This window comes from Lates calcarifer, linkage group LG16_LG22, assembly GCF_001640805.2.
Source record: "Lates calcarifer isolate ASB-BC8 linkage group LG16_LG22, TLL_Latcal_v3, whole genome shotgun sequence".
NCBI classification, from domain to species: domain Eukaryota; kingdom Metazoa; phylum Chordata; class Actinopteri; family Centropomidae; genus Lates; species Lates calcarifer.
This window is the reverse complement of record NC_066848.1, coordinates 1,648,601-1,676,366: the sequence shown is the minus strand read 5'-3', so window position 1 is coordinate 1,676,366 and position 27,766 is coordinate 1,648,601. Positions and strand designations below refer to the sequence as shown.

At 42.2% G+C, this 27,766-nt stretch overlaps 1 protein-coding gene across 1 annotated transcript; it reads left to right on the top strand.

Annotated features, from left to right (window-relative positions):
- The first annotated feature begins 448 nt into the window (after window positions 1-448).
- On the top strand, window positions 449-25,857 carry vwc2 (von Willebrand factor C domain containing 2). Its single transcript, XM_018681048.2, has 4 exons — window positions 449-754; window positions 8,912-9,647; window positions 11,016-11,145; window positions 24,999-25,857. Exons 2-4 carry the CDS (start codon window positions 8,991-8,993, stop codon window positions 25,148-25,150), a joined length of 939 nt encoding a protein of 312 aa, XP_018536564.1. The 5' UTR covers window positions 449-754; window positions 8,912-8,990; the 3' UTR covers window positions 25,151-25,857.
- The last annotated feature ends 1,909 nt before the right edge of the window (window positions 25,858-27,766 follow it).

Sequence of the window (27,766 nt, the reverse complement as noted above, 5' to 3'; positions counted from 1 at the left end):
TAACTATGCAACATATATATATATATATAAAATAAAAAACAAATGAGACCTGTCTTTGCTTCTGCTCTAACTCGTGAGGATGGAGGATGGTTTGAGAGGCTCCTCGCTGTGGCCCTGCATCCTTCTCTCTAATTCAGATGTTGCAGCGACTATTTCATCAAATTATCCGGGAACCAAACTGTGTCAGGGACGGGCCTCTGTAACAGGAGATAATGAAGTAAAGTGGTTAATCACAGCAGCGTGTGTGAACCTCATGAACCGATCTGTGAAACATCCATTCCTCCTAATTGACTGCCTGTTGTTCCTCTCATTTTTTTCAAACTGCGCCACCTAGCGGCCGCTCGGTTGAACATGACGTCGGAGCGCTTGCGCCCTCCTCCTCCTCCTCCTCCTCCTGTTATTTAATTATTTTTTGTCACCGTGAGAAATAAAGTGCCAGTGTAGAGCAGGGGGGGACAGAAGCAGCAGAGGCAGAAGCGGCGGCGGTGCTGAGCGGCTGGATGCGCCGGGGATCGGGGGAGGGGGGAGCGCTTCCTTCCTTCCTTCTCACTCTTAACTGTGGCGATTAAAGTTGAGCGCGGACACGCTGATGACCTGCGAGCATCCTCCGGGGAAACTGTGCATTTGACTGGCTTAACGAGCGTCAGTTTGCATCTCTTCACTCCAGATCATTTGTTGCTGTCCAACAGTCCGAAGGCTGTTTTTCAACCCGGGCTGCACTGACGGATACGGACAGACTCCCCGAGGATCACAGGTGAATTATATCACTGTTGCTGCGTGTTTCTGTGTTTAATGCATGTTGGAATAAACTGCTCAGATGCTCAGGGTTTCATATCAACTTTGGGAATCCGCCTGAAAAATCAAAATGCATCCAGATTGTGCAGATGATGTAAAAAACAAAAAAAACAAAACAAAAAAAAACGCTTCAGTGTTGGAACCTGCAGGAAAAGAAAAGGCTGTTGCACCTGTAGAGGCTGCACAGATTAGATGATCAGTGTCGGACTGAGCTGTGTTGATGTTTTAAAGAAGCCTCTGCAGACACACAAAGACTCTGCACTTCAGGATGTAACACACCAGTCCAACATCAGACCAATGCAACAAATTCATCAGGAAATAATTCAGTTCCCTGCAGAGTCTGTGCTTGTGTGGTGAGGAATACATTTCTCTGGAATACAGCTGCCTGTTTAATTTGTATTTAAATCCTGGGTGTGACAGACAAGACTTCAGAGGCTGCATCGTCTTCTTTTTGAGTACAAAACCCCCCAAAAACACTCCTCTGTCTGCTGTATGTCATCCTGCCTCTTTGTTTCTCACCTTGTTCCGCTGCACATAATCCTAACATTACATGACAGTTTCTCCTTTTTTCTGCATCGCATGTTTAAAAGGCAAACTTTCTTTTGATTTGGGTCACTCATAAGATTTACAGTCAGAGGATAAAATTCAATTAGACAGCCCCGCAGCAATCTTTACTCACTGGCAGATGGCTTAATACTTCTGGATCCTGCCTTGGTGTCCCCCTCCCTTATTGCTCTAATTGGATTTTGTCGTTTCACGCTGTTTATCCCTATATAAAAATAAAAAAACGTGGCATTGTTAATTCAGTGCTTTCTCAGCCCCCTGTCAGATCCGTGCCCACTAGCCCTCCACTGTCTAAACATTTCACATCTCGTCCCCCATGATCTGCTTTGTCATAAATTGAAGTAGACCTCAAAGTAAATTGTTGTACCCCTCCTCCTCCTCCTCCTCCTCTTGTTCTTCTTCCATGTGGCATGTTGGAGCAGAGGAAGTAGGAGAATCTGTAAATGTGGAATAAATGAGGTGCTCACAGCGACCGGGGCATATTGTCTGTCTGAGTTAATTCCAGCCGCCTGAGGAGACGCTTTTCCTCTCACTGACACCCAGTTTGATTTTACAGGGAGAACAGGAGTTTTGCTTTTCTCCCAAACGACGTGAGGATGATGTTTTGGAAGCTTCGTCGTCAGAATTTACCTCTTTTACACCCCCCACCCCCACCTTTTCTTTTTTTTTCCTAGGTAATTAGAAATACACAAACAAAGGCCAAAACATCGGAGCTCGGGTGTGGAAAATTCCTGGAGATGAGACAGAAAAAAGACAGAGGGAGAGAGAGGGAGAGAGAGAGCTGCCTCGGTACATTTGGTCCCTATTTATAGTAATATTGTGCGAGTGAAAACAGCCATCAACCTCCCTCTGAAGAAACCTCTCTGAGAGGCGTCAGAAGAAAAAGAGCGAGAGGCAGGTCAACCTTAACGCAACTCAACCGCTGCGCTTTGGTGCTATTGAAGCCCTGCCAATTCAATTTGTATGAATAACAGCGTCTTATTAGTCGAGGTAGGAGCTAAAAAAAAATCCGACTCTGGAGCTCAGGTTGTTGTGTCAAGACTTATGGGGCCTTACTCACTCTGCTGGGTAATGAAAACGACAATAATTTATGAGTCATAAATCAATGCGATGGTGAGCATCATTGAACCGTGAACCAACAGAAGCCACAGCCAGGTTGGTTGATTAATCATCTGCTGCTGCACCTCGGTGGTCAAATCGGCCGACGAGACGTAAACACAACTTTGGCCTTTGACAGAGGGGTTTATATCCACGGTGACGATAACGACTGAAGCCGCCGCCGCTGCTGCTGCCAAACACCGAGGCTTAATGTTGAGTTGACTCCAGCAACGGTTTTAAATGTCAGTGGAGAGCAGGAGGAGGAGGAGGAGGAGGAGGAGGAGGAGGAGGGGGAAGAAGAGACGTCAAAAATGTAAAATTTAAAATTATAATGTTAATGGGTGAGCAGAATAACAAAAAATGCAACTTTATTATAGAAGAATTAGCCATTTACAGGAGATAATTATAATTTCCTGCTGCTGCTGTGCAGAGGGAGGAGGGAGGAAGAAGTCAGGTCCTGTTAATATCACAGTCTGGCCTTTATTGATCTCTGGTACCTGATGTAAACTTTTACACTGCAGCTGCAATTAATTATCTGCAAAACTGACCTCATTTATCCCCAAATACTCCACTTATTTAACATCTCCTTGGAAAAATAAATCCTTATTTTTGACTGCTGCTTTTTAAAGGCATAAATTTACAGAGATAAACTTTAATTGCAGGTTTTACAGACTGTTTATGTAGCTGCATTAGGACAAACAATAATAATCCGACTGTGCTGACACTGGCTTTACCTCCTCATTGTAAAAATATTAATAATCCCTTTCTTCTCTTTATATATTTTTTTCTGAGCTTATTAAACCCAGTTTGTAGGGGAATATGAAGGTGGGAATTCTTTCCTTTGCCATGAACGAAGGACTAAAATGTCCAAAAAGGATTTAATACATGAACAAAATCGTTAACAGGCAAATAAAAGTAAAGTCTATCACCTTAAATACTGATATTATTAATGTTTGAGGTCAGTTAGACCTGATTAAACCTTCAATAACAGAAGTACAAACACATTTATTTGGATCTTTGAATCACAGATATAAATGTTATGCTGTATCGTGTCGCAAAATCAGACTTCATGCATCCATGTGTCCAGCTTTCTCTCTCTATCAATTATCTACTCCCAAAAACATGACCCAGAGTTATCTCTTTTTACATGTAAGCAAGTTTCATTCACGGAGTGTTTGGTCACGTGACTCGGCTCGACTTGCATATCAACATTTAGCACGACTACAACGCGTCTAAAGCCTGGCATACACTAAAAGATTTTAAAAATCTACCGATTTATAAAATGTGGGAGGCCACACACATGACGACAGATATCAGATTTTACAGTTCTGTTCTGATACAACACAGCACACCACACACTAACAGATTCACCATCAACAACCAAAGTCTGGACTCTTAAAACTCCAAATCTGGCACAGTCAAACGCGGCCTTGATCAGATCGGGGAAGGGAAATCACTCTGAACACAACTCACACTACAGGAAAATCTGATAAGATCATCTTTACAACCATCAGTTGGATAATCAAGCCTTTGCTGACTTTGATCAGAAATGTATACCGCACTGAACTCCCTTAAGGAGTTCATTTGTGCTACTTTAAATAAATAACGTTTGTTGGTTCGTAACGTTTGTGCTCTGTTGTTGTTTAAAGTTTAAAACATGGCCGGATGAATATTAACGGACAAAAGGTCTAGCATAAACTTGGTGCAAAATCTGCTGTTTATTTTCTTCATTTGGACGACAGTTTGCGATTTTACACGTCACCACATGGCTGCAGGTAGAAACACAAATACCAGGATGGTGAGTGAAGATGAGACAGAACCGGGTCGGTCTGAACAGGAGGAGGACCGGCTGAGACAAATCGAGGAGCTGGTTCCCAAACGAGTGCCCTCCTCTTTCACAGTTAACGCGATGTGAGATTTCGCACAGCCTGAATTTTTGGGCTCATACACTCATATACACTCATACACCCACCTAAACATTGTTGTAGGCCAAGCACATCCCCCCCATGGCAACAGCACTCCCTGATGGCAGGGGCCTCCCCCCTGCAGGACAAACCCACTACTGCTGAGCTTTGAACCGACAACTCTCACATCCTCAGTCTAACTCCTGACTGACCGTGGCTCGGCGGAGGAATTAGAAAATGAAATTTAAACTCTCAAACAAGCTCAGTCATTAAACTTTGATAACACGAACAGAGATGTTTTAGTAATATGTATATTTTACTCCAGGGGTGTGTGGTGTGTTTGCTAGCTTACACACACACACACACACACACACACACATCACTTCTAACAGCCTCTGCTCGCGTCATTATTTATTAATCAAAAATCAATTAAAAAAGAATATTAGATTACAATTTAGCACAACAGTAAAGCCAAGCGGAGGTCTTATTATCATGCATGTTTAACCATTGGAGGGTGAACTTTTTGTCCAGCCTGTTGCAGTGTGAAAAAACCATTTGCATTTTAAAATTAACCAGAATTTGACTGAACTTCTGAATCTGTTCTCGGCTATATTTCTTTTTTAATTGACCGTTTTTGCCTGGACTTGAGCATCTTTATGCCACTTGGTAATTGCTTCAGTGTTTGGAGCCAAGCCAAGACCTGTCACCAGCCAAACAACTGGCAAACCACATGACCGCCTGAGTCAAAAAAGCGACTGTTCCTCGAGACAAAAATATATATACAGCGTTAGTAAGTGTTTATTTTTCAGAGATAATCATTTGGAGCTGACAAGTGTTAATTGAGAGTTGTTTTTTCCACTCACAGAGCTGCTTTTTCTCCTGAAGTGGGTGTTTGAATGTGTCTGAGGTGTGAATGAACTCAGAGATGTTGGCTTATATAAACTCTCTGCTGATTGACGGCTGCAGCCACGAGTCACACCTGTGCGGGGTTTACGAGTCAGGGTGGTGGACTCTTATCTGTGCCGCATCAGGTTCGGATTGCAAAAGAGACTTTACACAACCACGGCTGCAGTTTATCACAAATTATCTGCTCATTACACCCAAATTAATTCCCACAATTTGTCTGGGTAACAGTCCGTAACACAAGCTTGTACCCAACGCTTCAGAGATGTGCAGATATTTCATCTTTATGTCACTTCATAGTTGTGTGTTTTTTCTCTCTTTCCCTCCATGACGTCTTTGCAAGTTTTCAAGATAGAGCAGTGAAGCAAAAAACTGAATTCTCTGCAGGGCTGTAGGGCAAAGATAAATCCATGACCTTTCACCAAATGGCTTATATGCAACACTATAAATGTAAGAAAGTTGAATTCTTTCACTTGAACCTGAGAGGTAGGAGGGAAAAAAGTATCCACACCAAGGCATCTTAGAGTTACAATATTATCCTGCAAACATTTCATGACGTTGGACACATGGTAACTCTGTGAGGCTCTGCAGATACAGAGGATCTACATGAGGTTTAGTTGTTGTGTAGGTCTGTCTCAGTATTTTTTGAGCCCACTCTTTCTTGCTGAAGACATAAATCTTTAAAAACAGTACTGGGTACTGCAGTGTTTAGCAATATTTACTCAAACAGAAGTAAACTGTTGGTAAATTGAAGGAGCATTGTTGGTGCATTGTTATATTGAAACAGCAGAAAACGACTGACCATCAAAAACCCTGGTCTGAAGTCAGTGGCTCAGTATTTTAGTTATTTTAACCTTCTGAGAAGCGAGCATTGATTTTGTCTGCATGTTTAATTTCTCTTGCTGTTTGGGATCAGTAGGATCTGATTAGTATAAAAACTAAACCACGTCTTTGAACAGGAAGGAGTTTTCTCTCAGTGAAATGATGAATAATCATCCAGAAAGCTGAGGAATCAGATGTGAATGGTGACGTCCTGTTGTCATATCAAACAACAAATGTTACTGAGCTTAAAAAACAAGTTTCAACCAGAAACTCTGATCAGGTTTTGTTCCTATGATACTTTAATCTTGATCTCAGCTGCAGAATGTGTTGACAGAGATGCGCCGCCATTTTGTTTTTGTTAACACTACAGCGCACAAAAAAGTGTCACCGAACGAGGACAACAAACACACCTTACTCTCTGATTGGTTTATTCCATGTTATGTCCAAAACACACTCATGATTAATTAAGAGACTAACTACAACATCCTCTGCACCTTTTTTTCTGCCATTAAACGAACAAAAGTAGATTTAAACTCGACCTAAATGCACCTGCTCCAAGAGTTTAGACAGTTGTATTTAGGGCTGCAAAAATTGTTGAATTAGCCAAAATTAATGTGAATAAACTGAGAAATTTGCAAAAATGACAGGTTAAGATATACCAGGAAATGTAGCTGAGAAAACAACATCTTGCAGCATAATCCATAATCCTGTTTTTTACATTTTGAAAGGGGAATATGTTTATTTTATTTTTGTTGTCTGTTTACGCCAAAACAAAATATTGATATTTATCCCAGATTTCTAGCTTTTTTCTGTATGAAACCAGACCAGGATCTTTCACTAACCAGAAACAAGAAATGTTAATAATGCTGCAGTCAGAAGAAGTGGAGACTGCACTGCAAGATCAGATATTACATCGTCACTATTTCAGCATCGATGTATTTGCAACCTGCCAAAAATGTAAATTTACAACATCTCCTAGTTAAAAAACAGAATCTGGTGTCGTATTTAAACTTAAATTCTCTGAGACAGGGCTGAATACTCAGAATAAATCCTGTTACATTTGGAAATAAGCGAGTGTGTGTTCATTATAATTAAGGAAAATGTCACGTCTGATCTGTTTTTAATCATTTCTGGACGACAGTGCAGAAGAATAAGACGCGTCAGGCCTCGGATGAACAGAAATACCCGTTGTTCGGATCAATTTGTTGCTGGTTTTGATCTTTTCATGGGCTCTGTCGACAGCGAGGAAAACACAGATCAATCTGCAGACTTGTCCTTTAAGGTACGGCGGCGGCGGCGTGGCTAGTTTGTGCCCACTTGACAACCGGGCTGAGAGTCGCCCAGAGCTCGGTCTGACAGCAGCAGCAGTATCTGTGTGACAGATGTAACAGCTGTTAAGGTGGAGAGGTGAGGCTGAGAAAAGCCAAATGAGGTCCTTTTACTAATGAGGCTTGGTCTCCTCTCTCTGCTCTCTCTCCCTCGCTCTCAGCTGCAGCAGTGTTATCGGTATGCACCTCGTTCTGCTTCCTCTCAGTTCCACAGCAGCTCCAAGGATTCTGCCTCAAACATAGCAATTCAGCTAAAACACCGCTCAAATACCACCGGTGTGCCAGCAGTCAATTCCAGCCCTGCTCTCCCCTCAGAATGGATCAGAATTCATGAATATCAAAATAAAACATATGAAGAGACTTTGGCCTCAGACAGAATTAATGTCTTTTTTTGTGTTTGCGTTACCACAAACATAATCCTCTTTGCTGTTTGCTGACTGTTTACTTAATGCTCAGCTGCTCTTCACCTCCTGTTTCACCTCTAATCGCTCTGCTGGAAATTAGCCGTGCTCATCGAGGTTGACAAATTAATCAATACGGTGAACTATTCTTAAAGAAGTGCAGGCCGGACTTTACAGTTAATTGGAGAGCCAGTCGATACGATGTAATCTCGCCTTCCTTTTCGGAGTAAGCAGAGAAATGTCAACACACCCGTTTAAACGGAGCTCGGAGACCGACGGCAAAGATTTGGTGGGAGAAAGAAAGAAAGAGGGGGGTGGGGGTGAGTGGAAGTAGGCCACCAAAACGCAGCAAAGCATCATAGCAGGCATTTGAATTTCAAGACGCCGCGGTAAATCAAGCAGGAGACAAAAAAAACAACATTAGCTTTTCAAAAATGCAACGTGTGCTGTTGATCCTGGGATTTCACTCCACTTCACAGCGATTAAAAGTGCAAAGAAAGCGACGCGCTTTTATTTTGGATTAAAACAAAACAGTGAGAAAGTTCTTGGTGCAGGCTGGAGCTTTATTTTGAAAGTGGTGTGGCTACCTCTCTGTCAGCCCATAGTAAACTCATCTTTCCAGACTAGAATTATCTTCTATTTCCAGATCAATTTCTTGCTTTTGTACAGTTGGCTGTGATTCATTAAAAAAAAAAAAAAGGGCAGACATTGATCCTGGTTCTTTGTTCCGTATGAGGAGCAGGAGCTTAAGAAGTGTTAGATTCAGGTCCTTCTTTGGCCATTTTCCTCTTAGCCTGTCACCGCTGCAGCCGATTGATGCAGGGAAGTGTTACAGTACGAGGCATTATCGATTTCCTAACACAGCCCCTATGAATACTCCCTGTCCTGATGAACCGATTCACTGATCCTACAGGCTTGCGTCACTCTCAGAGGGAGAAGGGGGGGAGGAGGAGAGAGGTTGCTTGATATGATGGAGAAGTCGCCCTGAATTTTCTTGCACTGTTCTTTTAGAAGCTAAATTAAACAAGCCCCACATCGGGGATAAAAAGTGACAAAATACTGAGCACATAACCCCAGCTTAATTTTCTCTTTCCAGATGGACTGGCTCACACCTGAGATGTGAAGTGTGTTATGTGAGCCAAGGTGTTTTCCCACCTCGCTGGTGGTGGGGAGAGATGCTGCGCTCCGTTGCCATGACAGCAGAAGTTCTCTTTGTTCTCGGGTTCCTGATGAGCGCCGCTCAGAGTAATCCTATAGCGACCTTACCGGTGAGCCGAGAGCGTCTGGAGAAGGTGCTGACCCAGGCCCGGGAGGACAAACACCAGGACAAGCAGGCCCCCGAGGAGCCGCTGGGATACGCCGCTCAGCAGCAGCGGCAGCCGGAGGAAATCAACACTCTGGGCGCCAACAGGACTGCCGTGAGCCGCGCCAGGCCGAACCTCAACTCCCAGGCGCGGGGATCTAAGGGCGGGAAGTCCCAGGAGCTGTGGAGCGAGCAGGACACCCTGAACCAAATAGACGAGGGCCCCACCAGCGACGTCACCCTCTCCCTGGACGCTATCGACGAGTACGCCTACCCAGACTACAGGGGGAAGGGTTGCATGGACGAGAGCGGCTTCGTGTTCGCCATCGGCGAGCAGTTCACCCCGGGCCCCTCGACGTGCCCTTGCCTCTGCACGGACGAGGGCCCTCTGTGCACCAAGCCAGAATGTCCCAAGGTTCACCCTCGCTGCATTAAAGTGGACACTAGCCAGTGCTGCCCACAGTGCAAGGAGAAGAAGAACTACTGCGAGTTTCGGGGCAAGGTCTACGGCTCGCTAGAAGAGTTTAAGGTGAGCCCATTAACTGCATTCACTCATTTTTTGACATGTTGAAACTTGAAAGAAGTGCTGACAGAACACTCCTCGCCGTTCAATGGAGTTTATCACAGGCACTACACAGAAAACTAGTTACCTCGCCTCGCAGCAAGCAAGCAAGCAGAGAGGCAGATTTATAATGGCAAAGGTCAGCACTTGTCTTTTTTCCCCTCACACAACACCGGCGTATTGCCAGAGGCTGAATATAGCAGTGCAGCTTCAGCAGAGTGTTTCCATATTCAGTTTGTTGATACACATGATAGAATTAGACTTATAGTAATGTTACAACCCTGCAGAGCACGCTGCCGCCGCCACCGCCGCTGCTGCTGCACGTGGGAGTTTGTGAAGAGAGCAAGATCTTTAATGTTTTATCTTCTTATGTCTTTGAAAGGCTAGACTCAGGATTGCACCACCAATCCTTCCATTACGTCTCCTGTGAGATGCTACATTTACCGCCGTGTAATGCCTCTCTTTATGTTGGTGAGCGTCTCGGCAGGAGGTTAAGGCTAATATGGGATTTTCCTCCTCTAATTCATGGCGTTACAGACAGCTCCATGTCAAGTCTCTGCTGAGGGAAATCTACAGAGAGCTCGACTTTCACAGGAGGCATACATCAGCCTTTGTGCTGTGGAGGGGAGGCAGGGAGGGGGTTGCTTTGAAACTAAGCAACAGGCAGGTTTTTATGCTTGATTGCTAAGTTCTGGAGCATTGTACTAAGTGCTGCCTCGCTCCCATTTTTCACAGTGGAGTGCCATGCGGAGGCGCAAGCCTCTGCTATCTACAGCAACGCCGGTAGAATTAACCTTTGCTCTCTTGTTACGACTAAAGGTGTACGGCTCTATACAAGCAGCTGCTAAATGAAGCCTTTCACAGGGGAACGTAGGAGCTGGATGTACGTCCTAATGTATACCATCAGTCCCAGCCTTCTATTTCGAGACGTACAGGAAGGCTTGGATAACCGAGTCATCTCTCACTCTGTTCACCCACAAAGAAAATTGGAAGCATCTTTCTTTTGTTTCCCATTCCTATTGATTTCTCCATATCCCCCTGATTGGATAGTGAAGTTCAATTCTGGGCTCAGCTCTTCCTAAAATGCAGCAGTGAGGGTGAGAAGGATGGGACTAAAGAGTAAATGTAGCTCTGTGACACTGAATGCACAAGTAAGACAGGCAGGAGTTGTTTTTATGTGTGTGCATGAGACGGTTGCTGCTGAGAAGAAACAAACAAAGAGCCTGAGACAGAGATAGCAAGAAATTAATTAAGAGAAGACTGTTTCTGTTTCTCTCTGTGTGTGTGTGAACTGTTTATATGGGTGTTAATTACCATTTCTTCTGTGTTATCCAGGTGTCTCCGTGTGAGAAGTGCCGATGCGAGCCAAGCGGGGAGGTGTTGTGTTCGGTGGCAGCCTGCCCTCAGACTGAGTGCGTGGACCCGGAGTACGAGCCGGATCAGTGCTGCCCCATCTGCAAGAGTGGTGAGTGGAGAGGATTTACTTCCAGTACAAGCGTTCTGCTCGTGGTGGCTGCTGGGTAAAGCTCCACCGCAGTGTCAAAGGTGTTTTTCTTTTGTTGTTTTTGCTCAAGGGCACCTCAGCAGGAGTTGTGAGGGCAAGGTAGCACGACTCAGGATTTCGCTGACGCAAAAGAAGGCAGCACGCTGCACTGCAGTGTTTGCAGCCTCTTGCCATATCGGATTTCATATTTGACGTAATGAGATGCGTTTCAGTGAAATCACACCGAAGATGTCCTTTAATTACTTCAGTTTATCCGATGGAGGCTGCAGCGTATGTTCCAAATCCATCGCTGCTGTCTGTATTTTTTTCGCTGTTAGAGGTTGTGAGTTTATGATCCCGTTGGTTTCAGAGCTCTGGCCTCGTCTGAGAAGGAATTCTGCGGCTCAGAGTCGATTATCTGAAGTTGTTTCAGATGATTCCAGACAGCATGTCCTAGATTATGTCCCCTTGTTTTCTTGGTGTGACTCTAATGCAACATGGCAATGTCAGCAACATTGCTTCCTTCAGCAAAAAGAATGATGACTTGCGATATGTATCTCTGACTTGGAATCTTAAAGTGGTGCAGGCTGTCTGCTATAAACAAGAGCAAGCAATCTGCATGAAGGGAAAAAAAATCCCAGTGATAGAGACAAGATACACAGCGCACATAAAAATGCATCGTCTGTATGAGACACTTATTAGACGACAGTGCAACTAATATTGTTTTTGAGCAAAACTGCAAGAAAGATATTTTGATATTTCATGCTGTCTTTTGAAAACTGAGCATGTGTACATTAAAAGATGAACACAAGATAATTATAAAACAGATCGGCCGAGTGAAATTACAAAACCAACAGACAACAGAAATTTATCTTAAAAAGAGACGTGAAAAATATACCAATTTGAGTGCATTCACACTGACAATTAACCCTTTGGGTCTACAGTCTGAGTTTGAGGATCAGGTCAAGCGGCAACAACATGTTAAAAAGATAAAGATAGAAGCTAAAGCTAAAGACGACGATAAAATTAATTAGCTACACTTGCTCCTGTAAAGCAGATTAGATTAATTATCTTTATTATCCCTGAGGGACAAATTGTTGTGCAGCCGGCAAAATAAATCACAATCCATCAACCTCTGTAAAACAATAAATAAAGCTGCACTAAACAGTAAAATAGGTTCTAACAATAAATAAATAGAAATCCAATAAATAGGCTACTACAAATACTTAAATAAATGTGAATAGGTCCAACTGGTAAAAGCAATTTATAAAATCAGAGTTATTTAAAAAACTGATCACAGCAGGAAGAAAGGAGTTCTTAAATCTACTTGTTCTGCATCTTGGCAGATTGTACCTGTGACCAGGTCTTTATTCACTGTTAAAATCATAAAAAAAGTTAAAGCAGCATGTGTATACATGTTCAGTATAGCTGCAACAGCTAGCGTAGCATAGAAGTGCTGGTTAATAACTGATGTATATCGCTTTCCAACCTTTCACTGAGGTAGAGTATCACTGCTACACAACGTTTCACCATGATGAGCTAGAAATCCACAAAACCAGCCTGAAAGTCATGAAAATCCAAACAACTGCATCAGAATCTGTGGCCAAAGCTACGCTATGACGGCCAGTCCACGTTCAACAAACAGAACTTACGGGTCGTATGGGTCGATACGGATGCTAAGTACCCCTATGAAACGTTGGACACCTCTCACCTTCAATGGTCGCCATCGTGGCTAGGTAGCAGAAAGGGAAGGGCCGCCAACCTATTTTTGAACTTCAAATAAAAATGGCTGCCGAGGAAGCTATAGTCGTTGCGATGGTTGCACCACCACACAACACAAATGTATGTTATAACACTAGACTGCTGTCGGATAGAAGCCATCAGTATGTTTATCAGGTTAATTTAGCCGGGAATAATTTGGTACCATTAACAACAATACGTTCCCTCAACCCAACCGGTCAAGGAAGATGGCCGCCCACCTTGAGTCTGGTTCTGCTCGAGGTTTCTGCCTCTTAAAAGGGAAGTTTTTCTCACCGCTGTTGCCAAGTGCTTCCTCACGAGGGGAACTGTTATAAACAGAATGATCTAGAACTCCACTGAGAACTTATGTTATGACTATGACTTGCTAGCTGGCAAGTTAATGGCGGTGATCGTCTTTTCGGTTAAGTTCACGACAGCCGTGTTCAATTTGCGACGACACTACCCAGTCAGATTTCATGCATTATTCATCTAGATACACATACCTATAATACGACATATGACACACTACACTATACTAACAGAAGTATCTGAAATGAGACGGTGTATCTCTACTTTCTTGCTAGTTCATTATAATTACACACAGAATATCACACAAGGATAATTCATGCATCATTACAGACATAGGCATTTGCATGTAATGAATGTTGGGTGACTAGTTATCAATCAGCGTTTGTCCCACTCAAATTAAAAGCCTGTCTCCCAATGTCCAGAGATAACGAGTTGAAAACATTGGTAGGCATGGAGCGTTCCTTGCTCTATTAATATTTGCCTGCTGTAATCTTGGGGAATACATGCTGGTCCTTTGTTCCCCCCATTTTTATCTTTTTTTTTTTTTTTTGCTGTTCACCCACTTTTTATATATGCACATATTGATCATGCTCAGAGTGCTTTTGTGCAGAGTTTTTGGGCAGTGCTCCATGATTTCCCTTGTGCAATGCCCAGTGGATTTGCTGGGTTGCATTCGCAGGCACATCAGTCAAGGAGACAGATGTAGATGGAGTACAGTATGTGCAGAGATGTGGCAGACTTCAAGAGAGCGTGCATCTGTATTCAAAAAGTCCCAACAAATCCATGGGCTCATTCAGCCGACGAGGATTTTCAGTTTTAGGATGGCATCAGTCCCCTATTACCATAAGATTACCACACATTACCATTCAATAAACAGAGCTCAATAAGAAGCTAAGTTACCTGACCACAACTAACACTGTCGCAGTCTGAGTTAGAAATATTGTAGACCTTAAAGGGGCGCTGCACTGATTTTACACATTAAGATCAGTTTACTCATCATGGGGAGTATTACTCAGCCTGTAAAAACAGTTGTATAATGTCTTCAGTGGCTCAGGAGGACCTGTCTAAACCTGTGCTATAAACTGGGGGCATGGAGTTTGAAATATGTCTGCTTTTATCAGGCAGAGAGGGTTTTAATAAGAGTTGCAAAGTGGGAGCAGCTGCTGGTTCTAGAAGTATTTCTTTACTTGTTCCCCACTGTAAATCTCTTATTTCAGGTTTTTCATTTAATGATAACCTCAATGAACCTCAACACAGAGCCTCCTGGATAATGTTCATGTTATGTTGGAATTACTTCATCCTTGTTTCTGAGAAAATGTGTTTTCTGTCAGTGTGGCTATAAATTCGACAATAGCCACAAGCCGCTGCTGCTGCTGTGGAGGAAACTGAGGGCAGAGGTTCAAATCAAAATGGTGGGAGGTTAGAAACGCTTTGTTCTTTCTTTTCCACCAACACAAACCAGGTTTTGTTCTGGTTTTCCCACATAAATTTAAACCGTTTGGAGCAATTCGACAAATGTCCAAAGTCAGTTTGAAGTGTGGACCAGTGGGCAAATCTGGAGAAGGCTGTGAATAAGGGGCTCTTGATTTCAGTTTTTCTGCTCGAAACTGGTGGAAATGTGGACTGGTTCATCAGGTAACACCAAGGCTCCAAGAATCCTGAAAGGTACGGAACCAGTTCAAGAACCAGAGCTGATTTGGTGGAAAGGTGTAACAATGCCACAGTTGCTGAATAAATAAAACTGGCCCTGTTGTAAGTTTTCTCAGCACCGTAATCGGTTTGTGGACGACATCAGTGATAACAAGCTTGTTGACTTGATCCTTCTTGCCAAAATGCACCTTGGGAGTTGTAGTTAACATCTGCCTTTAATCTTTTATATGTACAGGCTTGTACCTCAACATTGGCAAAGAGAATATTAACTAGAGTTTTTCTTCTGGAACCAGTGGTGCCTGAAATAGCTCTTTCAACTTCACAACAATATGAAAAATGGCATTGAGTTGCATTATGGGAACTGTTGAATGTTGTGTTTTTCTCTGTGTTTAATTCTGTGCGTGCCAAAGATTTAGTGAAATACTCGATTGCTGGAGTGGCTCATATTATTTCCTTTCACACGTACACCTGTATGGCACTCGGCTATAATTGGGAGTCTGCTCCTATATTGTCATGCACCCTCTGTCAGCTTGGTCTCACACTCTTTTTGAGTAATCTACACGAGCACAGTGGTATTTATGAAGATGCAGAAATAGCCTTTGGCAGCATTTACACCACATTTGTGCAGCAGTCAGACCACAGTGTTTTTAAAGCTGCAGCAGGTGAGATTTTCACGTTAAAAATAAAACGATTTTTACATTTGTGCCAATCATTCAGACTTCCTCTTATTTTTTTCGGCTCATGCTGATTTTTTTTTTGTCACATATTCAGGATAGCTGTGAATATCAGAGCTCACACTGTTAATTAAGCAGAGTAGAGTATCTTTGTACCAGTATGTGTTTAACAACGTCTTATTAGAAGGGGAATATTTCTGGCTCTGATTTGATGAACAGCGCTGGCGGGGTAGTCGCTGTGTAAACACGAGGTGTAAACACTCTCTGCAATCACCAAACATCTTTTGTGAGTGTCAGACTCCGCACACTGCCGGTCACCGTTCACTCGCCCGCCCGCCGGAGAAAATGGAGGAATCCGTCAGGGAGTAATCCATCAAAAGACACGTCGCTTTGAGGACTTAATTGTCACAAAACTTCCATTTGCATTTGCAGTTCATTTCACGCAAGACTTGACACTGCAAACTGTATACAACAAACAACATGTTTAAAAAATTAACTACATAGGGGACTCCTTATTAAAGAAATGGAGGATACATTAAGCAGACGTGAACACGAGTAAATGAGACATCACTCTAAATGACGCCACTGATCTTCGTCAGCTCTTATCAACATCAAAATGATTCTACGTTGAATTTCGCTTTGTCTTTTATTCATGACGCTTCTTTGCCAGGTATTACAGACGTCGTGATTTAAATGATGGGGATCAATGATTGTCAGCTTCCATCTTGCCGCCGTTGATCACGCAGAACTCAATACGAGACAGCGGCGGCGGCGGTGGCGGTGATGAAACACTGATGATGTAAAATAAGGTTACCGCGGTGCGTCTGAGAGTTCCTCCTCTGGTTCTGTTGTTTGTCTTGTCTGCAGATGTTGTTTGAAGTGCAGGCAGATGTTAAGACCTCAGAGGAGCTCCGCCACATCCAGGGTGTCACATCAAAGCTCGGCTCATTAACGGGAACGAATTAAATACGAATCCAGATGTAGAGCGGTTTCACAAAAGTAAAGAAAGTCGTGGGGTTTGAGAGCAGAAAAAGAAAATGGAACAAATGAGGTGAACGAGTGAAACCTCAGATCTGTACAGAGGAAGAAAACTGAGCTTTAGTTTCTCATTCAACAAGTCATCCCTGCTGTCTTTTACCCTCATTTCCCAGCTAACAGCCTCCTTTTCCTCTCTCACCATTTTCCTCGCTATTGATATAAATCACAATGAAGTATTTCAATGTTTGATAAGTTCATCAATTATGCACAGGCATTATCTTGGCCTTTTCAGGCATGCAAAATCAATGCTTATGGCAGAGCACCCTGTCTCAGATGTGTTATTCAGCCAGTATGCAAGGAGACACTTGGGGAAGAGCCAGGGGAGGAAGATGAAAGTGAGAGGTATCGCTTACATCCACCCCAGACAGTTGTTCATGAATATCAAAGAACAGCTGTGAATGGAGGCAGGTTCTCATCATTTTTACTCATTATCTTAAAGCAGTGGAACACATTGCAATTAAATGGTTTCATACCCTCTAAAGTTTGCGACTACTGCTCACTCGCCTCCATAAAGTTTAGCTGAGGATCACCACAGTCAATACAAGTCGAAGAGGAAACAAAGGCTAACATGATCTCTGGACTGGAATATTTGTTTCCTCCAGCCAATATATTTTTGAAGTGTTATTCTCCGCTCTTCGACATGTAGGTGTAGAAGACGTGGAAGTGTTTTTGTTGTAAATGATCAGCCAAGTTTCCTCTCTCTTGCAGCATCTGCTTTTGAAGAATGCTTAGAAAAACAAAAAAATCAATGCAGGAGAAGCCTCCTCTCCTCGGCAGCACCTCGGCCGTGGCTCCCTCCCTTCTTGTCCTTTGCTCTTGCAGGGTATCGCCTTGGCAACGCATGAGGAAACAAGTGGTGCTCTTCAAGACTCAGACATTAGGGTCAACGCTAATCTGGGGGGGATGTGATAAACAGTCTGAACCAAGGCCAAAATCACTTCAAATAGAGCAACACGAGACACGGTAGCCTGGTTGCCATGAGGGATAGAGACTCATTTGAATTAAGAGAGGCATGATTCATAGAGGGCCTTTCAAGATGTGGCAGTTTTTTTTTTTAAAGGGAACACATAAAGAAAAAACACACGAGAGAAAGGGAAGTTGTTTATGTGAATGTGAAATGGAGTGTCCATCTGAGGCAGGCTCCATCTCACCCTGATAATGAATGGTGTAGCAAATAGAAATGCAAAAATAAATGTTATGTGCGTAGCTGGCTGTTTGCTAAGCCTCGAACCATTGAGTTGTTGCTACGTTACGACGACGTGGCAGATTTACCACTGAATTTGCAGTATTTTTTGGAATAATCCATTTCTAGTTTCACTCAGTAATTAACAAAAGTAGATTTCTTATTTCTTAAAAATCTTATATACGCATATGACAGCTACACAAACCATGAGATTCAATAGTATTCAACACATTTAAGGATAATGTCACTCCAAAGAAGGACAGGGACATGGTGGCAGTTTTCTCAGGCTTACAATGTAATCCAATGGGCAACTGTTCATGTCAAAGTACGTCCCCTAAAGTGTTTGTTTTTGCCACTGCCAGGCTTAGATTGTTATTATAAGTTGCTGACAACATAATGGACAGGATTCCTACAGAGGCAGAGCTTTTTCTTAAAGATAAAAATCTTTTTTTAACCAAAAACATCACTATATATTGTTACCAGACTCCATTGACAAAAACAGGAATTTTACAGAGCAGAACACAGAAGCTGCTGGAATACCACTGCCTCCATTCACGTTTTTGTCAATGGAGTCTGGTAGAGATATATAGCGATGTTTCTAGTTAAACAAAAAGGATCTTATTCTTTAACAAAAAGCTTTATCTCTGTAGAATATTATAATAGGTTATTTATAAATCATTTACACCCCCCCCCCCCCACCCCCCAAAAAAAGAGGGAAAATAAGGCCCAGGTTCAAAAACACCGGGTTCATCCTTTATGATAACATCAACTGTTCTCTCTCGCCGTACATCAATGAACAGACACTAAACATCAAATGACATAAATCCGCATTGGTGTATCCTTAATATGATTGGCAGCATCAAAGGAGCACTGTGAAGTGTATTCATCTGTTGCCACAGGAGATAGAAAAGATGCAAGAAATTTAGCCACAGTGTAAGAAGCTCCAGTGGTGTCTGTAATAAGGCTTAATGGAGGAACATGGACGATCTCTTTGTGGATCCTGGGGAGGCCGTGTACTCTGACAGGCACAGCAGCAACAGGCTTCTTTTTATTCCAGTCTGTAATAGTTAACTCACCATGTCTGTAAATAGCTTTTAGATAATTCAGCGGTGGGGTCAGGTTATCATGATAAACCTCTTTACATGTGTGTTCATCCTGGAATAAGTTGGACAAAGACGACATTTCCTTTGTCTGGGGCGAATAACAAATCTTTCCTGATGTTTTAGAGCTGAAATCTGCTTAGAATCAGTAGCAAGTTAGTCAACATCTAAGTTGAAGGCTGGAGCTCTTACGAATTCTCCGTCTTTTCCAATGAAAGATACGGGTACTGGATTTTCACTCTGGTCATAGACTGCCTCAAAATGTACCAGAACATCAGAGTCCTTGGGCTTAATGGCAAGTCCCTGCTTTATTCTTTAGGGATTTCCTGGTTGGATCATAGATGAAATCTTAAAGGATTTCATTCTCAGAAAGCTTTGAGTGATACAAGAGGGACCGATGTCTTAAAATATGGATCCATCTGCCTGTCAGTGGAAAAACTGGAGAGGAGATCCTCTTTCAAAACCTTTTCAACCAAGGAGACAGGAATTAAAACATCTAACTGACACTGGAAACCTGATTGCTGAGGTTGGACCTCAGAGACACCTATGGTCAACGCACGGTAATACGACATAAAGAAGCTTTTGTTATCAGCAGACACAAACAATGGTTTAAAAGCCTCCAAAGAACTGTGTGATCATTTGTGTTCTTGCTCCTGATGATGGTTTTTAAGTCAAACCCAACACTTGGAGAAAACTGCCACCACACCTTCATCTGGCCAAAAAAAAACTGAGGTGAAAGCTGCACGTCCTAAAAAACTCTCCATCTTCTACAGCTCAGGATCTAACATAACCTGCAACCCTACATCATAATAAAGCTAATTACATGCCTTGTGCATTTGGAAATAATACTAAATTATTACTGTTAGCTCGTTAGCTGGATCTGCTAACGTCTGTACTTTATATGAGGCATACACTTATGAAATCCATCACTTACACCTTTGCTCTCACAACTCTTAAAATACATCATAATTAACCCTCATACTAGAGCTCTTTTCACATTCTTTTAACATGGACAAATCCAATACTCGACAGACCTGTTGCTAAGCTATGATTAGCAAACAGTACAATTACTGCTTCTTTTTAAAATACTGGGTTATTTCAGTAATTAATTCAGTTCATGTTACATGTTAAGGGCACGATAACAACGATAACAGACTGGAGAGGGAAAGTAGGACATTATGCATCATATGATAAATTCTCAAAAGGTTAAAATATTTTTTTTCCGCCTATTTTTCACTTTTTGGTTAATTCTTTAATCACGCTGGTGTATTTTATTATCTAAAGGCCATTTTCTGTGACTGGGCTGTGGCTATGATAACAAGAGGGAAATGTCACTGTAATGAAAGTAATGATTAGTCACATTATGTCTTAATAATTAGAGTAGTGCTAGGTCACTTTTGGCTTCAGCTCTGCTCGTTAGGTGTTATTTTCTTAATTTCCCTCTGAATAAAAGTCCTTGTTAACATACATTTTTCATCATATGGAAAATTAAAGGAAGTAAACAAAGGTCTTCCAGTAAACTGTGTCACCTGGACTCGGTTACGACAGTCTACTACTTGATGATCAGTGGGCACAGGAGCTGGAGACAACATATGCAAAAACAAACATTCACACGAGGTGGCACTTACCGTAAAAAAACCAAACAGGTGAAGCCGTCTTGCAGCTTTTATGGCGAGGCGTGTCGTATCTGAAAGACTGAGTCCATTTCATGCAGCAGCCCCTGAAACAAATTATTCATATTGTTGTTAAATCATAGCCTCTCCCTGCAAAAGTTCCCCTACTTCCTGTCTTTACAAAGCAAGGTCATTTTTATTCCTGCATTTATAATGCAAATGTACTCAAGAAATGCATTAAGATGAGTGATTCCTGCTATTCTTCTCTTTCCATTACCTTATAATGGGGGCTCTGCAGGTTTTTAACATTTCAGAATTAAGGGGTGTGATGATCAGGATGTGTCCTCGTTTCCCCGTCCATTATCCGGCGCTGCTACGGAGCCAAAAGCCACAGGTGCTAATGGCTATCTTTTTCACATGCGGCCCATGCCAACTTCTAACACGCCGTAGCGACAGTTTGGGTCCAACTGTTCACGCACATGCACAGTCCATTTGTCTCTGCCTCTTCGGGGGTGTCGCTGAAAAGCTCCTGTGAAGCCTGATGTGCCTATAAAAATCTCTTTCTGCACACAGAGGCAGGGAGAGACAGGGAGTGATGGAGAGACGGAGATATATTATATTAATGAAGCAATGACAAAAAGGTGGGTGTGATATGAATGGCAGAATAATAGGGCGATGGCAATGAGTAAGCACAGCAGTGCTGAATCCATGCATTAATTAACACAAATGAGTGTCATGCAACTGTGAAAGACTGGCTGACAGGCTGTGGTTTAATCCCAGAGCCAGGAGGAAGTGCTTTCGATTTATTCTGTAAAGTGCATGATTATTTTCTGCATTTTTTTTCCTCCTCTCTTGGCGTATCTTTTGACATATGCGTCTTTTACTCGACACGCTGTGTTCTAAATGCTGCTAATGATGATGAATCAGTAGCGACAGCAGGCCCAGGCCACAGGATGAGTTGTTATTCAGATAGGGTGTGTGCGTGTTCATCTGAAGACTTATAAATGTGTTAGGGTTGACATTTTGACAGGCCTCGGCAAACTGTTCACATTGATTGATGTGCCAGCACGCTCCTTCTGGGCGCCGCTGTCCAATGAAACGCAATGGCTGCAGCTGAAAGACTCCCCATTTATCAGCATCTTAATTATACAACAGAGTGGCTCAAGACCTTGTTAGTCTAAGGGAAATAGCCATTGTTATGCTATACCTGTTGTTGTGGAAGCAATTCCCTCAGTGTTTATATTTTGCTGCGCAGCTTGAGAGATAATGGATGATTTATGAGGACTTTTTTCCAGCCACTGGTTGAGGACAGAGGCACTTTCACTAAACAAAAGCCGTACGATCACTCCCAGCACCAGAGGAGGTTATTCTGTGTATGATACAAGGAGCACATTTATGTTTGCTATTGTTGAGCTTGGCAAGTGGATCTCTGTGCACACAATGTCAGCCAGGCAGCGGCGGCAGTTCATCTTTCTGCTACTCACTCAGGACTCGGCTCTTAACAACTTCTACCTAACATCAAAATTTCCATTAGCGAGCCAATTTCCCTCAAAATAATAAAAAAAGGAGCAGTCCCTTGGGGTGCACTTCAGAACTATATTAAAGGACTGCGTAACAGTACTTAATTTGGTTTTTATGCACAACTCCACTGTGAATTCCTACCTTCAACTTACATATGGAGAGGAGTAAGATTTATGCTTTACTTGTGGTGCAGTCGATCTCAAAGAGTGTGGAGCAAAATATCAAATACCTCTCGTTCACGTCTGGAGTTGAATCAAATACAAAGAGTCCAAATAAGGGAAGACAGCAGATATCACCATGAAACTTCCCCAGCTGATCACTCACATTAAGACAATGATTTTCTGTATTACAAGCTTTCTAAACTTCAATGTTTAAATATCCAAATGATGCATTATCTGATTAAATATGCACTATTTTGGATATGTCTTATTTTATTTCTCCATAAATCAGAAAGTATCCATCAAAAAAATAAAGAATTTTGCCATGTTTTTAGGAATAAAAAGTTCTACAAATCAGGCTGAGAATGATATATGAGCATTGATATATTATGAACGTTCATAATATAGACAGGAATAAAACTGGAAAGTTTGGTGAATGTCGGTGCTCAGTGTGTGAGAAAAAACTAATTTTGAGAAAATGGAAATGGAAAAATTTGAATTTTTATTGGAAACCACTATTTACAGAGAAAATATTGAATCCAATTCATAGAAACAACAATACAGAACACCTACAACACATCACAGCTGATGTGACAGTGCATCTTTAGGCATTTTCAGATTAAGGTCCTGCTGAAAGCTAGTCCAGGAAGTGGCAGCATGTCACATGACACGTCTGAGCGAATCACAGTGTCAGAATTCGACACCAGCCAATGGGATTTTGTGTTAAGGTATAATGCCAGACAAAAGACAAACTGTAGTAAAATAAACACCTAATTGTGTATTTTGGATGTTTTCTTTACACTAGACTGAAAAAAGAGATTATAGAAAGAAAAAAATGTCTCGCCTTAAAAACTAAAAAAGGGTTGGGCTGGGTTGGGTTGGGTTGAGATAATCATGTGAATCTGGGTCCTTAAGAATTCAGTGTAATCACCGTAATCCCAGGATGCACCTCTTCACCTGATGGGAGCTCGATCTTCCAGAATAAAAACGCTCCTCTACATAAACCATGAGTGGTCAGCCCCAGCGGTCTGAAGAGCATGGTAATGTTGGCTGATGGAAAGCATATTTAGATAAGCAGATACAAAGCCGTTAAAGGGACCCTGTTGAAAACTCATTATTCATTCTGTTACATGTGATCAGCATTTGGTTTTCATCCTGATTTAAATCCTGGCCACCGACACCACAAGCAGAAAAAGCCCGATGTTTGTGTATCTATTATTTTTCTGTGCCTCTTATATTCCCATAACCAGAATGCTATTTTGGGAAAGAATCAATGAAAGCCCACATGTGAGAGCCCATTTTCCCACTGTGGGAAATGAAATGCAGGGCAGCACATTTGGTCTCTCGTGTTCCTTCTCTTCTTTGACTGACTGCATTCAAGTTCACTCAGACGTCACAAAACTATCTTAAAGAAACAAGATAAGATGACAAACTGTGCTGAACTCCATGTGGGAATTTGGTCACTGCAGCAGATGTGGCAGCTAAAAGAAGCAGTAAGACAAAAACTGAAGTCCTGTCCTACTTTCAAACTAGCTTTCATCAGCCACAACATTAAAACCACTCATCTCGTTACAATACAACGTTCTGATGGGATGATCTGGAACAAGCCAGATCCAGACACCCCCAGAGGTCCCTGCTGGGGATGCTAGCTCCACATCTGAGGACCAACATCCATGGCTGTGTGACTAAAGTACTCATGACAAAAACACAACTAAAAAATATAATTACACCCCCCGAGTGTAAAAACCTTGGTATGCACAAAATAAAGAAGCCAAATAAAAAAGCTAATTGGTAGGTCATTAGGCTAACTAGCTCATAGGTTGGTAGGTCATTAGGCTGCTAGCATATAGGCTAATTGGCAGATTGTTAGGATAAATGGCTAATAGACCAACTGGTAGGTTGTTATGCTAACTAGCTTATAGGCTATCCGATAGGTTATTAGGCTAGTTAGCTTATTCAGATATAGTATTTCTTGACTGCAAAAGTCACAAAGATCTTTCTGTCATGAGTTAGCATTAAGTTAGCCAGAAGCGCTCTTTATCAGTAATGTCACTTAGAAAATTCCCAATGCTGACATTAGCTAACATTAGCCGCTATAAGCTATTTTATTATTTTTAGCAGCAAAATCCTGGAGTGAATTGGGCTATTAGTGTTTTACAAATTCAGCTTTTCATTTGTAAGTGAAAGATTGTGTTCAAATGTTAGATAACCTTGTTTTATCTCAACAAACTAGCTGCCTCTCATCTGTGCATGTATGTTTCTTCATATATTTAAAGACTGAATATCAGGGTGATGGAACAGGTCACGTAAGTACACGTTAAGATTCCCCTGCACTTAGTGAGTGTGAAATCAAATGTCTGTAATAATACTCCATTAGTCTGGGTCAACGCATTGATTCACATGCAGCTAATCCTGATATTTAATGTCACTAACTGGGTTTATCGACTGAAACGAACAAGCAAGATTTTCTCTCAGCACAGCAGCAGGATGTACAGGTTGTATTTCATTATTCACCTGCGTCCAGACTGACAAGGATGTCTGCAAATTCCTGGAATTTAAAAGTGATTGGGATCCTTCAAGCAGCACAAAGGACTGTGACTTTCACTTGTGCATTCAGTGCTTAAGCTGCATTTTTACACTCTGAATAGCGTCCTTGGTGGGTCAGAAAAAAATGACACAGATGAGTGCAGCCTTAATAACGCTGGGGTTTTTTTCCAACATTGACATGAGGATGAGTCAGAGCAAAGCAAACCTGACCTCAATAATGTGACACAAATGCAACAACAGAAAAGACATATTAAAAATAGATAAAAGTCAAACTTTTCCTGTTTTCCTCGTACCACCCACAGGGCCAAACTGCTACGCGGACACCGCAGTCATCCCGGCTGGCCGAGAGGTGAAGATCGATGAGTGTACAATCTGCTACTGCACATACGAGGAGGGCACATGGCAGATTGAGCGCCAGGCCACCTGCAGTAAGAACGAGTGCCAGCGGAGCTAGAGACTGGCAGCGCTGGAGAGGTGGTGGTGGTGGTGGTGGTGGGGGACATTGGCACGCAACACCAGCGCCAACCCGCATGTAAACTCTCAGCCTTTCACCCAGACTACCGGACATCAGGGTCGGACGGCAGCCCTCGAGCATTTCAGCATTTATACTGTAGTCACTCCTGCATTACTGAGAAAAAACATGCTTTTATGAAAGTTTATAATCCACACACAGAATATCTATTTATCTATGTATTAAATTATTTATGAATATATACAAATATAGGGGTCATTAATGCCGAACTAGTGAAGAATATTTTTTATAGCCTCTGTATTTTAATAAGCAATGTATTGGACCAGAGGTCAATAAAACAACAGAATGTATAGAACACACACAGCTGTCTTTGGAGGTGAAAACCTCAACGTCTCGACACGTGGTGTCACCCGACAAATCCCGACACCTGCCCCTCTACCACCAAAGTGCAGACTAGGCCGGAGGAGTGATGGGTAAAGATTTGCTGTGTAGGACGATCAAGAGCAGAGTTAAAAACAAAAACGAGAAGCAGAGGAGAATTCAAGAGGACATGACTGTTTCCTGATTTCTTTTATCTTTTTGTTCTTTTTGGATGTTCAAACGTGTTTTGTTTTGAAAGTGCTTTTTTGTATTTCTCTTGGTACCGTGTGTTCATGTTTCAAATAAATGCCAATCTGTGCTCGGTTAAACGCTCAAATGGTACTTTTCGGCCGCGAGAGGTCTTCATGCTGAAAGGACTTTTCACAAATTCAATTGAATCATCAGATAATACAGAAATGGAACGATCAACCCAGAGCCTGCTTTTTGGAGTAAATGATTTGGCATTTTCAGAAATCACAGGTAACCTTTCAATGTGAACAAACCCACTCTTTAGATGTAAACGTTTTTCTGCTTTGAAGTTCTGGGATGAGAAGTGTTTGTGGGAAAGCTACAGGTAAATATTTAATGAGTTGTCAAGAGGATATTAAGTTATTTAGTGATGCTGCGGTTTCATTTTCCAATAGCTATAAGCATCACAATATAAACAAGAGAGGCTGGAAGTGAGAATACAGTCGCCTGCTTCATAAATAAAGTGGACGCTCCAATGTCGTGATCCCAATTTGCTTCCAAAATGTATAAATTGAAAGGTCATGCAGCTTATAGCATATTTTCCTCTTGTCTTCATCTTCAATTTGAGGATGAGGAGTAATGAATGCATGTGTTTGGCTGAGCCATGGGGCCCATCGACCAGCAGATCAAAATGATGATTAATAATTTAAGTCCAGGTTATGAGCACTGAAGGGCAGGGCTGTGATAAATGGATGCAGATGTTGTGTTTGGTTTTTTTTTGCTTTCTCTGTCATCTTTTGCATAAGCAACGTGGCGCTCTCTGCGTCACCCTTTGCCGCCAACAGTCTTTGATCGAGGGAGGGTTGTGGCCGAGGGAGGCGGGGGGTTGCCAGACAACGATGTTGCATCTCCAGCAGTGAGACGTGCCTGTCAGCCGGCCGGCGGGATTGAGGTAAATAAGCCTAAATGCATGTACATGCGACGTGACAGGCTTCTCTCAGAGCAGCGGGGGGAGCGGTGGCACAGATCTATTAAGGTTTCCTGGTCTGCTCTGTTTCTATGACTGTAAGGGTCCTCTCAAACGACACTCATTCATTCAGGGAAAACAGGACTTGTGCTCGTGCATACAAGTGGTAAATGACTATGGGATTTTTCTGTCCCATCCACCATGAACAGAAAAAAACTCGCTCCTGATACGAACAGCTCATTTTAATGTGCCTAGTTTTCTTCCATTTAGAGGAATTACTGCCGTGTCATCCCTCTATTCCTTCATTTTACAACATAATACTCCCTTATGTCTAATTTCCCAAGCAGCTTTCCTGCTGCGTCTCAGCCTGTGAAGTAATGACTCTGACCGGGGATGTTATCTGTCACCTCCATCTGCTCTGTCCAGGTCATTAACACTCACGATTGGCTTTAGATGAGTTCATATCCCAGCAGTTATTCAAGATCAATTCTGTGTATGATTGGATAGAGAAAGGCTGTGATTAAGACGGGCTGAGGCTGGGTTTTTAACTTTAAAATAAAACTCCCAGTAGTCGTAAGCACCTAAACTCCTTCAAAGATGGGCCATTAATTCGACACATCTGTTGCAGGAACCCATAAGAGATTAGCTCCCCAATGCTGTAACAATGTAATTAGGCTTCTGCCCTGTTCTGGACAATGTGTACTGCAGCTGCACCGAGATGAGATGTATTCATATTACAGTAGGTGATGAAATTCATTATTCGTTTATAGCAATCGGCCAGCTCTGTCATTTGAAATGAAGGCATCGTAAGCGTTGAGAAGCCCTGTGGTCAACAAAGGAAAGCTGAAATTCATCAGCATGCAGTTTCACAACAGAACTTTTCACATACGGAGAAAAAATAAAAACCCTCTACAGTTACTGGCCTGTGCTGAAGGATAGTAAAATAACCAGCTTATTCTACTGATTCATAATTTAAAGCGTCCTTGTATAATGTTTGCAAACACAAGTAAATCTTTGTAAAATTCCTCTGATCCTTAAACACATTTCCCATCTGATTATCTCACCAGTTAAATTTTAAAAGT